This window comes from Podarcis gaigeae, assembly GCF_964106915.1.
Source record: "Podarcis gaigeae genome assembly, chromosome: 5".
NCBI classification, from domain to species: domain Eukaryota; kingdom Metazoa; phylum Chordata; class Lepidosauria; order Squamata; family Lacertidae; genus Podarcis; species Podarcis gaigeae.
In genome coordinates, this window is record NC_139681.1 from 92,127,770 (window position 1) to 92,143,904 (window position 16,135).

The following is a 16,135-nucleotide window of genomic DNA, read 5'->3' on the forward strand; positions in this document are numbered from 1 at the left end:
GGGAAGGAGAGATTTGGTCCTCTTCCTCCTCCTCCTCCTTTGGATGGGCCACACCTGAGATGGAGACCCCCTAAGGGGCAAAGGTGAGCAGGGTCACTCCTTCACACCCCTCTTCCGGCTAATGATGCCTTCCCTGACATGTGAATGAGGATCATGATAATGTAGAGCAGGGGTCAGCAACCTTTTTCAGTCGTGGGCCGGTCCACCGTCCCTCAAATAACCCAGAGATGCATTTTAAATAAAAGGACACATTCTACTCATGTAAATACATGCTGATTCCCGGACCATCCGCAGGCCGGATTGAGAAAGTGATTGGGCCGCATCCGGCCTCTGGGCCTTAGGTTGCCTACCCCTCTGCTGTAGGGAGCAATGAGACACTTGGGCTTTAATGAGGTGGTTTACAAGGAAAAGGTAGAAAACTGGTATCCTTGTGTATATGCTTGTATGTGCACACCTGTTTGGTGTGGCCGAAATGGGATTTTTATAAACACCAGAGAGCCAGCGTGGTGAAATAGGAGAACAACCTTGGACGCAGGAGAGTTTGGACTTTGGCTCAGGAGATCCAGGATCAAATCCCTGCTTAGCCATGAAACTCACTAGGTGGTATTGGGCTATAGTTGCATATGCCCCACCTAACCCACATTACAGGGTCATTGTGGAGAGAAAACGGGGTGACCCCAATGTACCCCCCACCCCACAATTCCCAAGGTTGGGATAGATCTGTGATGGCAGTGATCACAGCAGATTTTGGTTTGATGGGAGTGAAAACACCTATATTGTGTGAAGAAAGCAGTGGGGGGGGGGGAATGTCCCATGGGGAAGATAGTACTGGGGGGAAATCTCACCTTCCTCTCCCTCCAGATTGACTAAAATTGCAATTGCCTTTCACGCACAAACTCCAGTGGGCAGAGAGAAGGGGACTGGGTAAACAACAGATTCACACAGTTCACTGTGACTGACCACCTACTGGAAACGGACCTTCTCCATAGTGGCGCCTGCCCTGTGGAACGCCCTCCTAGCAGATGTCAAGGCAATAAGCAACTATTTTACTTTTAAAAGACAACTGAAGGTGGCCCTGTTTAGGGAAGTTTTAAATGTTTGATGCTGTATTGTTTTTAATATTCGGTTGGAAGCCGCCCAGAGTGGCTGGGGAAACCCAGCCAGATGGGCGGGATATAAATAATAAATTATTATTATTATTATTATTATTATCATCATCACCATCATCATCCTTGAAGTTGTAGGTTGCTCGCAATGCTATAACCTCCCAACATTTGCAAAATGATGTATGCTGTTGTTTGGTGTCCCCTGAGACCCTTTCCAATTCTCTTTATTTGATGATCTTTCAAAAATACATGTATATTGTGTTGGGGTGATAATTCCTGAATCCAACTATCTGGATTAGTGCCCTGTTTTTCCTGGCAGGTCCAGCTCTTCCCACCTCTTGTATGCATCTCCTTTTGCTCAAGAGTGCGATATAGGAGCTCCAAAGCAAGAGAAAAGAATTATTTATACATACTCCCAACTTTGTCTCCCAACTCCTCCAAGGTGTTTCAGGCAATGCAGTTCAAAGCCTCTATTTCCCCCCAAATAGTGGCCAAGCTTTCAAAAACAATCCCAAATGTTAATTCTAACAAAGGTGATACCCTGTATTTTGGAATGTGTTTTCTTTTCCTATGAACCAACATGGCTATTTGCATATTTTCATATTTCCCCAAAATACATTTCACAAAAGCCAGGGAGGGGAAAAGGTGCAGGACTGGCCAGGCAACTAGGAAAGGGAAATAGTTTCTACTCTGGAGGCATCATGCAGCCCAATCCTTTGCAGTTTTCAATGAGCTTAGGCTAGATTGTATTTAACAACTCACCATCTTGCAACTAGGAATTTCACACAGGTGCCTGATGGGCCTATCCATATATATATATATTTATAAACCTGCTAAGGAGCTAGTACCTTGCACTTCCGTATTGGTTGTGAGTGAGATTTCTCCAGCTATGCAGCCAGCATGGAGAGATGCTACTGCAGCTTTTTTAACAAGGCACACCTAACGCTACACATGATCAGGCAGTAAGTCTGGATTAATGCCCTATTTTTCCGGGCAAGTCCTGCTTGTGACACAATGTGGATTGTGTCAGCTACTGGGGAGCCTGAAGGATCTTGGCTTGGATGTGTGTGGTTCCTGGTACCTCTATGACCTAATAAACAAGAACAATTAGTGCAGAACCTACTACTGTACTTAATCAGACTTCATTGAATCTTTCGCTGATCTTGCCAGTCCCCTGCCTGGCATTACTGTAAATTGTCATTTCTGATAAACTACTCAGCACGCAAAATTGTTTTGTTTGTTTTTTGATCTGATTTATCCTTCCAACGCACAGTCTGCAATGTGTTGAGAAAGCAGACAAAGGTAACTGGAACTCAGGGTTGTGCTATGAAATTGATTGGGAATAGATTTGGGTAGAAGCCAAATAAAGTACTTCTTCCCACAACGTGCAATTAATTTGCGGAATTCACCCACTGGCCTGGAAAAGGCATGAGACAAATTCACGCATGATAGTTCTGTCAGTGGCTATTAGCCACAACAGCAATACAGAAGTGACAAGTTCAGAGGCAATACGCAGCTGGGTACCACTTGCCAAAGAGGGGCAGCAGAAAATACTGCTAACCTTCAAGCCCTGCTTCCGAGTTTCACTGGTTCACCGATTCATCATACGGCAAATCTACGATTGCAGCTTTAGTTGATGGATAATTAAATTGTTCAAAGCTTACAAACCTACAAAACAATGTAGGAAAAGGCTGATGCAATTTTTCTCTTCCTGTTTACTTCTAATAGTATGATGACTTTGAAGTGGCAATTAGTTTACGGCACACATATCAGGGTTTTTAGGTTACAGGTCAAGGGTGTCCCAGCTGTGTTGCCTGAATCTCTGACCCAATTCTTCCCGAGTGCTTCAAGGCATTGCTACCTAATTATCCTTCAGGTGTAAACAGAGGCAGAGGCAGTGGCCCGTTCACACTAACACAGGGCTGGCGAACCTTTGGTCCTCCAGCTGTAGCTGAACAACTCCCATCACCCCGGATCATTGGCGATAAGGGTTGGTCCTGGTAGTAACCAGAGTCTGGCCACATCTGGAGGGCCATAGATTCCCACCTGTGCTGAACAAGTTTGGCATGAGAATAAATTATGTTACCATCACACACTCCCCTCTCTTACTCCCACATTGCCACGAGACCTATTCACTTCCATTTTTGATTTATGCACAGCTTGTTGGACAGTCAATCCAACAAATTGTGATCAATCTTAACTATGGTTTGTTGTGGGGTGCTAACTACGCTCCACATGTGATTAGTGGATTAAGGGGCTCCATGTGGGCCTTCTTAGCAGCTTCTCCCAGACTGTGGAACTCCCTCCCTAGAGAAGCTAGATTGGGGGGAAGACTTTTTTTTTTGTTGCAACAGGCTTTTGGGAATTGACTGCTTTTAATGAAAGGGCTGGTGTTCTGCTGCTTCTATTGTAATTATTTGTATGGTTTTAACAGACACTATCAACTATCTTTCTATTTATCATCACCATCTTCTCATTTTTATATGCAAGCTGCCTTGAGTCCCAACGGGAAAAGATTGAGTATAAATAAATACAGAATCATAATAATGTGCTAAGAGATTCAAACAAGGAAAGACTCCTTGGAAGAGCTCTAGGTGCATACTGTATTTTAGTACATATGTTGATCCAACTGTGAGGAGGATATGGCAGCTCACAGAGCCCCTTCTATGCATTTTTCAATGCACTGGAGAAGTTTCAGAACCCCTTTTGATACAGGCCAACTTCAACCTATGTCTTTCTACTTGCATTTTCTAAGCACTGAGTTTAGAAAAGAAAGTGAATAATGCAACTGTAAGCTGGAGCAACTTTTACTATAATAATAATAATAATAATTAATAATTAATAATAATAATAATAATAATAATAATAATAATAATAATAATAATAATATAATTTTATACCCCCACCCATCTGGCTGGGTTTCCCCAAGCACCCTGGGCAGCTTACAGAGTATATAAAACATAATAAAGCATCAAACATTAAAAACTTCCCAATTCAGGGCTGCCTTCAGAAGGAGTGGAGCATTCTGTACTAAGTGCACTTTGGAACTGATGGAGCACACTTGGCCAACTGTCCAAAATGAAACTTTCCTGTAACAGAAGTTTTGTACAAACTAGCCTAGCTAAATTAAACTGCATTTACATGGAACACATTCAGCTGTGCAAACAGTGAAGAGACTGCACTTTTACTAACAAGTGTCTTTCTTTCGACCTATGTGTTCGGAGTGCTCTGTCAGTGTACATCACAACCAGCTAGCCATTACGTGACATGTACCACAGAATCATAAAATTGTAGAGTTGGCAGGGACCCCGAGGATCATCCAGTCCAACCCCCTGCAATGCAGGAATGTCAACTAAAGCATCCATGGCAGATGGCCATCCCTCTGCCTTAAAACCTCCAATGAAGGAGAGTCCACAATCTCCCAATGATGCATCCTTACCACTCATTGACTACAGCATCCCGTGATGCCTTGCTCGTCTGAATGAGCCATTACAAATTCCTTCAACAGCCAGAACTTTCATATCACCCATTGTCCACTTGGAGGCAGTCCCCCCTCCCTTTCAGATGTGTACTCACTCCAACTGTGTGTGTGTATGTGTGTGTGTCTGAATGACCACAGTTAAATATGCAATAATCATTTATATAATTATTATTTATACCCCGCCTATCTGGCTGGTAATCATCACTGTCTGTACTTCTCTCCAATTTAGTGACCTCACTGCTTGTAATTTCATCCCAACCAGGCGCAAAGCGCCCACAACTCAGAATAACACTTCCTGTGCCTGGTGAAATGGGCTGCAGCCCATGAAAGTGATAAATGTGTTAAGTCTTTAAGGGGCCACAAAACTCTGCCGTTTTTGCATCAGTTGTTGAGTAATCAAGTGAAGCACAGAATTTGGAGGCAGTCTAAAGTTGTGATGAGAAACTATTCAAATTATTATGATAGCATTTTATTAGTAATAATTAAATTAATAAAATATAAAGATGTTTTCTTGAGGAATAAAAAAGAATCAGGAAAAAAATCAAAAGGCATCACCAACATTCACCAGGGATTATTCAGATTTAGAGTCTTCTTCCACTAACTCAACTAGTGGAGCATGTCTGTTGGCCTGTGATCCTTCCTGGTAATGAACCTTCTTAATTATTCCCGCCTTTGGAGCCCGTATGGTATGCTGCCGAGAAAGAAGTATACATTAGCTAAACAATCACTGTTTCTCTATTTAAAACTTCAAGTTGGCACCATCAGTTGTACAAATAAGAGCTATTTATTAGGGCACCTCATTTAAAATATGCAGATCATCTATAAGCCAATACAGTGGTATCTCTGGTTATGTACTTAATTCGTCCTGGAGGTCTGTTTTAACCTGAAACTGTTCTTAACCTGAAGCACCACTTAAGCTAATGGTGCCTCCTGCTGCTGCCGCGCTGCCGGAGCACGATTTCTGTTCTCATCCTGAAGCAAAGTTCTTAACCCAAGGTACTATTTCTGGGTTAGCGGAGTCTGTAACCTGAAGCGTATGTAACCTGAAGCGTATGTAACCTGAGGTACCACTGTACAGATTCCTGTGCAGACATTATACCAAAAACTCATGGTTCAGGGCTCAAATGAAAGAATGCTGATTTACTGAACAGAAATTTTAATTTTTATCGATACAGATAAATATCCAAGTACAACAATGGATGCAGAAATGTTAAGGTAGGGGGGCAGGGAGAGCTACCTAGCGTCAGTATTGCATCCCTCTATTCCATCCCAACAGATAAGAACATATCACTTTGCTTTTAGGTAACCTTATCACAGCAACAGTTAAAGCTTTCCCAGTAGTTATGTATGGAAGTGAGAGCTGGACCATAAAGAAGGCTGATCGCTGAAAAATTGATGCTTTTGAATTATGGTGCTGGAGGAGACTCTTGAAAGATCAAACCTATCCATTCTTAAGGAAATCAGCCCTGAGTGCTCACTGCAAGGACAGATCCTGAAGCTGAGACTCCAATACTTTGGCCACCTCATGAGAAGAGAAGACTCCCTGGAAAAGATCCTGATGCTGGGAAAGATTGAGGGGACAAGGAGAAGGGGACGACAGATGGTTGGACAGTGATCTCGAAGCTACCAGAATGAGTTTGACCAAACTGTGGGAGGCAGTGGAAGACAGGAGTCCTGGCGTGCTCTGGTCCATGGGGTCATGAAGAGTCAGACATGACCAAACCACTAAACAACAACAATCACAGCAACAATTATCTGCAGAGTAGGATGGGTCAGAGTGGGAAGTTAACCCTTTCTGTGCGAACGATGGTCATCTATTGCACTGTGGTGCATCAGAGCTATGGGGCATCCTCCCATCAGCCAACCAGGTGATCACACTGTCTGCTGGGGAGGAAGTGGTACCCAGACTCAGCCGAGGTTCTCGTTGCTCCCAAACAGACTGGTGCCATGATAACACTGCTCCCAGGGCACTTTTATCACAGCACTTATCGTTGTCCTACAAATTTCACAGATTTATACCTGTAAAAGCATATTACAAATTATATTCTATTGAAGACCACATTTTAATTACTTTGGCAGAGGTGGCTGGGACATTGGCCAAAGTTCTGGTAAGATGCTGAAGGTTCTATCACCTGGCCTTCCATGAACTGCATCTACCTGCCCTAGATTTTGTCTTTTTCTCCCCTGCTCCAAACCTTTAAGGCTAGACTGAGTGCTTAAGAGGATATTTTTGGGTTTTGGCTTTAGAAATTAAGTGTTTGTCATGCAAGGCTATATCAAAATGATGGGTCAAAAGCTCGCACATGATATAATGCTTGAGGAAAAGGGTCACTTAGCATCAAGTTACGATTTCTACCATTTCTGACACGGCACCACTTTTGTTTACACACTGCTCTACAACAGTGCCTAACAATAGTTCAGTGTGCAAGGTGGAATCCAATTAATGAGGCAAACTGATCCAGTTTGTTTGAGGTTATTATTAAGGAACCCAGCAAGGCCAAAACACAGTTATAAATGCATACCCTGCAACGGTTTAGATTAATTACTAGGAGCATTATGAAGAAATGGTTTTTAGAGAGATTCTTTGCTTGTTGGAATTTGTATAGCACCAAGCCTTGGATAGAATAGAAATGCTTAAATGGCAGCGGGGGGGAGGCGAGGGATCATTTTTCTAAACTATACAGAATATTCCAGCATGCAAACGCAATGGAAGATTTGCTCCTGGGGAAACATTAGGACAGTTTGTTACAGCTAGAAATCAGTCATGCCAATAAAACCAGCACAATCCTTAAAACAACTAGTCAGTTAACATACTATGCCTGCAACATTTAAGGCACACTTTATATGATGTGCTAATAAACCAAAGCCAAATCCCTCTTGTCTTCTCCATGATTAAAATGTTATGATACTCACCTCCATTTTCATAGCTATCATAACCATCAGCGGGTCTCCGACTTGGACTTTATCACCAGCTTTCACAAACACCTAACAAATTGAAAAGCGAGTGAGAAACCAGGTGTCACGTTCCTCCTATACAAATATAGTGTTTCTCTCCAAGTTCACAGAAAGCAATAAAGAGGACAAAAGATTCCTTGTGTGAGGATGAAGAATGGCAATCTCTTTACCTTTGCAGCTGGTTTCTCCAACACAGTGACATTTTAAAAGTGCACCTATGAAAATGTGCACCCAAAAATATAATTTGTTCATGTGAACATTTATCACCACGTATGTATTATAGAGGCATATGGACTAGGGAGGGATGACTGGTCATGGCTCTTGCTATATATGTATGTTCCAGACTGGTGTTTTATTGCAGGTGTGTTCTGCAATATATTTTTGACATAGTAAGAGTGTATTAATGATGGATTTATTCTGCTTTAGTTGTTCTGCTTTGCTTCGCCAATGCGACCACATCATCGCTATCATGCAATAGTCCCAGGGCAAGTTACAAAAATGCCACTATTAAAACAAGTACAAATAATAATAATAATAATAATAATAATAATCATAAACTAAAGCCACAAAGCAAACTGATGAACAAAGCAGCAGCACAGAACAGCAATGCAGCCTAGAGGGTTTATAATGTTTGACAGCAGATGATGTGGACCAACAGCTAGTTGTGAGGACAAAGAGATTACAGTCAGATGACAATGAAGAAGGAAGACAGCTGAGAAATCCTTTTCAAGGGAGTCCCAGGAAATTTACTTGAGGAACTCAATGAGCTTCAGGGAGAAGATCCATAGCAATGAACAAGCCTCCTTGAATGTAATCTTCTCTTCAATTCCCCTACGTGTCTTCCATGCAAGCATGGGAGACTGGTGTGTTCCTGGCCATATTCTCAGTTCGGGGGGGGGGGTGAGGAGACTCAAAAGACCAGCTAATTGCCTTGCATGAAGTGAGAACATGCTCCAGAATTTGCTGCAATGCCTCAAGATTCTTCAGCAGGGGCTTAAAGGATGCGGCTAGCTGCAAAGTAAGCAGCGATCTACTGAAGGCAACCATACTGAAGGATGGTAAGTAATCAGGAGTGAATGTCATGTGCGAACAGTCCCCACAGGACACATCAATGCATCACCTCTGGTACAAAAGGGCAGCGCACCTCATATATTTATTTATTTCATAAAATTCATATTCCAATTGTTTTTAAACACCTGTAAAGCAGTTTACAAAGAGAAAAGGCTCTGCCACACCCACACACAGATCCCTCCAGAATTACCTTTTCTATTGTCCCCGTCATGGGGGCCACAGCCCCACCCTGATCTCCAACTGAACCCACTCCGGATAAATACTTTGGCACAGGAAGACCAATCTGCTCACTACCTTCCTGGAGAAAATAAAAATACACCAAGAACAGATGAGCGCAACAACACTTTTTACAGCTGGTACAAACCTATATTTTCCAAATCCTGAAATGACAGGTGTAACTAGGATGGACATTAAACATTTGATTTATTGACAAGGAGTTTACATGATGTTCACTAAGAGAACCATTTTAATTCCCTTTAATCACTTTTTACTGAAAAAGCAGCCTTCTGAGACCACCAACAGAATATTCCTTCTTATAAAGGAGGTTGTGAATGTAATTCAGAAAATACCAAGGTAATTTGTTACCTTATTTTGAATTTACTTCCCAAGCCTACTTAGACTTAACTTACTTCCAAGATGTAGCAATAACAATAATGTATGAAAAGGATGAGAGTCTAAGCCAACACATATTTTGGAAATGATATAAAGCATGAATATGAATGAGCTGGATTAAAAATGTGTAATTCCTCATGAATATATTTCAAATATTGCAGCCCTGATTCACAGGAGCTTAAACAGACATCTAGTCATTTAGGTTATTCTTTTAAATTTTAAGATCCATGCCCGAACTCCCCATCCTTATGACTTAAAGATGTGAGGCATTTAGCTTTACAAGCCAATTTATTCACTGAACAGTTCAGTATTGACTAATTAGCCTTAGCTACTAATTAAAGCTATGAATTTTCAAGTGTTACAAGAATATTATGGGCTGCTTACATAAAAGTTTAGAGCCACACATTCAGTCCCTGTTCTCCCAAATGTAAATAGATGTATCCAGATCTGTAATTGTTTCCCTTTTAAAAAAAACAACACTCATTTCCCTGGCTGTGACTTTATTCTCCAGATAAATCAAGTGGAAAATATTACCGGTGAGAAGAGGTGAATGGCGTCGCCCAAAATCACCACCTTGGATTTATGAACAACTCCATTTACTGAACATCTTATGCAATCCAAATCACCATCACTCGAAAGACCTCCAGAAACATGGAAAGATTTATTCTGTATCTGAAATACAATTACATAGCATCATACAATTGCAGAGTTGGAAGGTATTCTGAGGGTCATCTAGGCTACCCTCTTGCAATGCAGGAATACAGGATTTTAACTCCCTGGTCCATGTACCGCTTTTGAGGAAATAAGCTTGGGAGATGGATAGATCATGCTGCATTCCAAGGATGGATGAGAGGAGAAACTTTAAGGCTCACCAATATGAAAAAAGGCACCCATATGCCCCTTAGAAACTCTATCCTATTTGTCTCAGTCCACAGAGATGGGATTAGGTCAAATACATATAGGCCACAAAGGATTTGCAAAAAGCTACACAGAAAAAGTAACTCAAATTACATAGAGGATGTTTACCTGCATGCCATATGATCCATCACGATTGTAGGTTACGGTCATATTCACTTCTGTTAGAAAATAAAGATTTAAATTACTTCCAAGTGGGGTTTTTTGTGGTTTTGTTTTAGCGGAGAGGAGGAATCAAAACCCAAAAATAATGCACATTCAATTGAGCTGCACCACTTTGAAGTCGCTCACCTCCTCTCCATTTATCTTTATTTTTAAAATTTGTATGCCGCTTATCCGTTGAAAGCTCCAAGTAGTTTCACCTCCACTCTCTCTCCCCATTCTTCACCAGTGTGGGCTCCTTGTTCCCTTCGTCATCTTCCACCTTCTGCCATACTGTGCCGCTACAGTGATTCACAATTAAACTAACGAGAGGCTGCCCTTGCACCTGGTTCAGAAGCGGCCAAAAAGTACAAAATGGAGCTGCTAGGTTGCTCAGTGGGAGACACAGCTTTACACGTACGGTGGTACCTCGAGTTACAAACGCTTCAGGTTACAAACTCTGCTAACCTGGAAGAGTTAAATCGAGTTGAGAACTTTGCCCCAGGATGAGAATGGAAATCGTGTGCCGGCAGCGCAGCGGCAGCAAGAGGCCCCATTAGGAAAGCACACCTCTAGTTAAGAACAGCTTCAGGTTAAGAACGGACCTCTGGAATGAATTAAGTTCGTAACTAGAGGTACCACTGTATTGGATATGCACTGGCTACCTGTCAGCTACTGAGCCATGATCAATGTTTTGTTGTTAAAGGTTAAAGCCCTAAACAACTTAGGACTAGGCTACCTAGAAGGCAAACTTCCCCAATACAGGCCAAGCTGATCTTTAAGAACTTCTGAGAAGGCACTACCAGTTGCGGATGACCACTTGGTGTCAATGCAGAATTCTAGGGCTCAGTCTAGACTTGTAGCCCCTTGCAAGTGTGCAAAAAGGTGACTGCATGCCATTTTGCAACTGCATGCCATCAATTTTTAGGATGCAACTGTATCCTGAAATGTATCGTTTTAAGAGAGGGGTGTGGTTCAGATGTGCTGCTTAGACAACAGATGTGCTGCATGTCAGGGCAGGGCAGGGAAGGGTGTTGGAGAACTTCCTTTCTTTTCAGAAAACAGAATGTGAAACTTGAGTAGAGTTTTCATGGGAAATAGCTTTCTGTGCATATATGACTATGTGCCTGTCTTTGCACGTGTTAAGGGTGTATGACTGTGCATGGCCCCCATCCAACACTGAAACATATATGTAGCCTCCCAGCAGCTTTCCAGCAGCCCTTAGCACAAAAAAAAGATCTCCCACAAAATACTAAAATCCCTCAACATTATACCTAAGGCACATCTATTCCTATGTAAGCATGCAGTAGTAGCAAGGCCTGCTTCTTGAAGTGTTGAGAATGTTGAACAGCATGAACAAAACAGGTCTTTGCAAAAACAACCAGGAAATATGGGGCAGCTCTGATGAAAGTAACAAAGAAAACAAAAAGCCATGCTAGCAGTTTAAGTACATGTCAAGTGATCTATATAAATCAATCCAATGTACATAAAAAGAACGGCATTTTGAATTATTGTACTATTGTATGTCTCTTTGTCCTCCTCAGCTATAGAATAAAGATTGCCACTCAAATTCTTGCCATTCAGAACTAAGTCACTTACTATTTTCACCATCTAAAAGAGTCAGGTTTCTAACGTAAGGTATATTTATTCTTCTTCCACTGCTGGATGCAAATGGAGAGAACTTATCTGGAACATAAAAAATGGAGAGAGAAAGATTCAGTTATTGCTCCACTGAAATGAATGGGGGAGCTCTTTCAATCAGAGAATTCTGCTTGTAAGCAATTATGGGATCTGGGAAATTGTTGCTTATGAATGTGAAACAAATAAATAAAAGAAAGAAAGGGGGGGGGAGAGAGGGAGAGGGAGGGAGAGTAGACACACAAGGCACATTCTTCCCTGTAACAGAAAGGATTCTAAAAAGCCAAAGATGCCTCAAGCCTACCTCCTGATTGCATTCTAAAAGTGTCGGTCACAATTTTCTCCCTCAGTATGAGTCCAAGCGCTGCCTGGCATAAGGCCGCTTCAGATATTGCCTCTTTGGGTGGAAACAGCTTATCGTAATGTTGTGGGATAAAATTGGTGTGAACATTTCCAGCCTCAAACTCCGGGTGGCCTGAGAGGTCCAGCAAGAAATCAACATTGGTGCTTAGCCCTACAATCTGCCAAGGGAAGGGAACAAAGAAAGCACACTGGGTGAAGGCAAGCCGTTTGCCGCAGTCACGTGCTCCAATAGGCATAGTCATAGATGATGGGAGATGCAGTCCAAGAACATCCGGAAGGTCACACGTCTCCCTCCCCTACTTTATCAGAGAGGACCAGTGCTTTTTTTCTTTAAAAATGTTTAGGGGTACTCTCATTTTGGCTGCTCCCCCTCCCCCTAACCCTCTCCCAACCCCCAGACGAGGGACTCAAGGTGGCGGAACTTGAACGATGGCAATGGCGGGGTTGGCTTGAACAAGAAGGGACAAGCACTCACTGGCTGGCTCTAGCCCGGCAGGAGGAGGAGGAGGAGGAGGACTGCCATTGCCTCCACCACGGCTGCCCCAGACTCCCCTCCCCAGGCACCGGCCGGGAGAATGACAGAGGTCCAGTCCACGCTGCTGTTGCGGAGACAGCTGGCATATTGGTCTGTCAGTCGGGGCAACACAAAATGTTTAGGGGTACGCGTACCCCTGTGTACCCCCAGAGGAAAAGCACTGGATAGGACCCAAACGTTATAAATCATAATGTCGTCTGTACTTACATTATATTGCCGAAGGCAGTATCTTAATTTCCTTAACGCTGCTTGACGATCCTCTGCCCAAACGACTAACTTAGCAATCATTGGGTCATAGTATATAGAAACCTCATCCCCTGAAATAGGAAGAGTTGGGAAAGCAATTTACCAGAATGAGTAACTTAAAAAGCAGTCAGTTCGTACCGCATTACTTCCTTTAGTCAGGTATGGAAAACGTGGTCAAGGCAAAGGGTAGACTAGTAAACCATGTCCTTTGATTTGAAACTACGATCGCACCCTTAAAGTGAAAAGAATGTTCCTGGCACTCATTTGCAGCAAGGAGGTTCAGTTTACCTTGTCTTACCCCGGTTTCTATCCTGGTGCAACTATCAGAGGGTGGTGTAGACAAATGCAATAAGGGTCCAGCCCCCGGCATGAAGTTGTTGTTTGGATCTTCGGCATAGATCCTAGCTTCAAAAGCATGTCCATTAAGAGAGATCTCTTCCTGAGTCAAAGGAATCTTCTCCCCTGAAGCAACCTGTAAAGAAAAACAGTTTTGCTTTTTCTATGGGATTGAGAATAGTGTCTTTGGACTGTGAGGATATCAAGAAATCACACAAAAATCACGCAGCAAAATTTGAGTAGTAGAAATCCTTGAGGTATTTGAGGTTTAGGGTTTACACTGCACAAAAAAGAGGGTTCTTGTGCCTTTGACAGCTGTACAGCAGACAGAAAAGCAGGTTGGCAATTCCTGCTTTAAACTCTCATTCACAAACCATCTACACAGCAACAGACTGAATTCGATAATACCTGCAACTAGCTAATCCTTCCCATTTTTAATTCTCAAGTCAGACTGTAGCAAACTTTGTGTGGGAAAGCACTCACACAGTGGAATAACTTAGAATCATAGAATCATAGAGTTGGAAGAGACCACAAGGGCCATCGAGTCCAACCCCCTGCCAAGCAGGAGGAAACAAGCAACTTGAAACAAGTCTATTTCAGATCCTCGTTCACGTTTCCGCCAATTATTTTTATTGATTTTCCAGATCTCAACCCAATTATACAAAATATTTCCCAATTAATACAATTTTGTTCAAGTGACTTCCCATGTGCCGTTCTTGATGCATCCTTAACTTCTAATATTACTGCATTTACATACTCTCATTCAATGCCCAATTTAGCATCAGCCCGGACAGAAAGAGTGAGAATTCACTGTCCCAAGGAGAAACCTTCCCACACTGGTGGTAAAAAGCAATGCTTGGCTTCAAATGGAGGCACAGGCAGAGCATCTTACTGGCATGCACAAAGTCCCTGGTTCAATCCCCAGCACCTTCAGGTAGGCTTGGGAATGCCCACAGTCTGAAACTCTATAGAGAGCTTCCGCCAATAAGCACTGACAATTCTGAATTAAAAGAACCAAGGGTCTGGCTCAGTCTAAGTCAGCTTCCTATGTTCCTATGGATGCTGCCCTCATAAGCCCTTACCTTAAGTTGCCATTCCACCAAGTCTGTCCCAGTGATCATCTCAGTAACTGGGTGCTCCACTTGCAGCCTGGTGTTCATCTCCATGAAATAGAAATTATGTTCACTATCCATAATAAATTCCACAGTTCCTGAAATATTTAAGATTGGTACATTTAATGGCGGTGGAAATGCTTTCTCTAAACAAAGTCCCACTGATCCCAGCATAACGCCATTGTCCATAGAGTTTGCTGTCTGTTGTCGATATGAAGCATCTTATCTATATTTTTAAAAACCTGATCCAAAACCACAGCTTGGAAATCCTCCAGGAAGTATAACACCCTAATCCAGTGGAACTATTTCTCAATAAAATGCAGCCTTAAACCTATTCTGATTCTGGCTTACTGTGACCACACAAACAAGCTGGCTTCAGAAGAGAAGTTTGCAGTCACTTTGCCCCTCCCTGGGCGTTTGGGGACAGTGCAAGACAGCCAAAGTTTGGCACAGCATGCCTTTCAAACCATAACCTGCAACCATAGGACAAACCATAGGACACGCTTTAGCTACAGATCATGGTTAAGGAGAAGATATATCAAGAGCAGGAGGAGTTTGGATTTGATATCCTGCTTTATCACTACCCGAAGGAGTCTCAAAGCGGCTAACATTCTCCTTTCCCTTCCTCCCCCACAACAAACACTCTGTGAGGTGAGTGGGGCTGAGAGACTTCAAAGAAGTGTGACTAGCCCAAGGTCACCCAGCAGCTGCATGTGGAGGAGCGGGGAAGCGAACCCGGTTCACCAGATTACAAGTCCACCGCTCTTAACCACTACACCACACTGTCTCAACCACGAGCCTGGCTTTGAATGGCACACTAAGTCAAACCTTGGCTTAGCTGCTGCACTGCACAGACTTAAAAACCCCTGGGAAAGCAAAGTAGTTGTGATATCCTCCTTGAAACGCTGCAAATTCACGTATCTGAAGAAGTGTGCATGCACACGAAAGCTCATACCAAGAACTAACTTAGTTGGTCTTTAAGGTGCTACTGGAAGGAATTTTTTTTGTTTTGCAAATTCATGGTAAGTCATGGTTTGGCTTAGAATGGTGTGCAGTTGGGCCAGTGGCTGGCTGAGCTTCCCTTATTCTGGACAGAAGCAGTGAGGCAGAACAACAACAACAACAACAACAATAATAATATTTCCCCAGCCACTCTGGACGGCTCCCAATCAAATATTAAAAACACAATGCAGCATTAAACATTAAAAACTTCCCTAAACAGGGCTGCCTTCAGATGTCTTTTAAAAGTAGGATAGTTGCTTATTTCCTTGACATCTGATGGAAGGGCATTACACAGGGCGGGAGCCACCAGCGAGAAAGCCTTCTGCCTGGTTCCCTGTAACCTTACTTCTCGCAGTGAGGGAACCACCAGAAGGCCCTCGGCGCTGGATCTCAGTGTCTGGGCTTAACATCCCAGGAAAATAAAAGTACAAAGTGCAGGGAATTATGAAGTGCATGAAAAGAAAGCCAAAAGGCAGGAGACTGAGGGCGAAAAGCAACAAGGAATGAAAGGGCAGAGAGAAAGGGAACACACAGCCAAGAGCCAGAAAGATAAAGATGAGTGACCTTCACTTAAAATAGCTAGCTAAATCTTTGGCTGCAGACTTCACGTCTAGATTGAAAA

The 16,135-nt window shown here is 42.7% G+C and overlaps 1 protein-coding gene across 1 annotated transcript in view; it reads right to left on the reverse strand.

Moving 5' to 3' along the window:
* Positions 1-5,040: 5,040 nt before the first annotated feature.
* The window catches only part of MCCC1 (methylcrotonyl-CoA carboxylase subunit 1), a 31,498-nt gene continuing 20,403 nt past the window's right edge, over positions 5,041-16,135 (reverse strand). Inside the window, exons 10-19 of the mRNA XM_083739471.1 lie at positions 14,482-14,609; positions 13,352-13,535; positions 13,025-13,134; positions 12,224-12,440; positions 11,881-11,967; positions 10,252-10,301; positions 9,760-9,897; positions 8,804-8,911; positions 7,501-7,572; positions 5,041-5,278 (exon numbers count right to left, since the gene is read on the reverse strand). Of these exons, the coding sequence (XP_083595597.1) occupies positions 5,159-5,278; positions 7,501-7,572; positions 8,804-8,911; positions 9,760-9,897; positions 10,252-10,301; positions 11,881-11,967; positions 12,224-12,440; positions 13,025-13,134; positions 13,352-13,535; positions 14,482-14,609 (1,214 nt within the window). The 3' untranslated portion in view covers positions 5,041-5,158. The remainder of the gene's footprint in view (positions 5,279-7,500; positions 7,573-8,803; positions 8,912-9,759; positions 9,898-10,251; positions 10,302-11,880; positions 11,968-12,223; positions 12,441-13,024; positions 13,135-13,351; positions 13,536-14,481; positions 14,610-16,135) is intronic.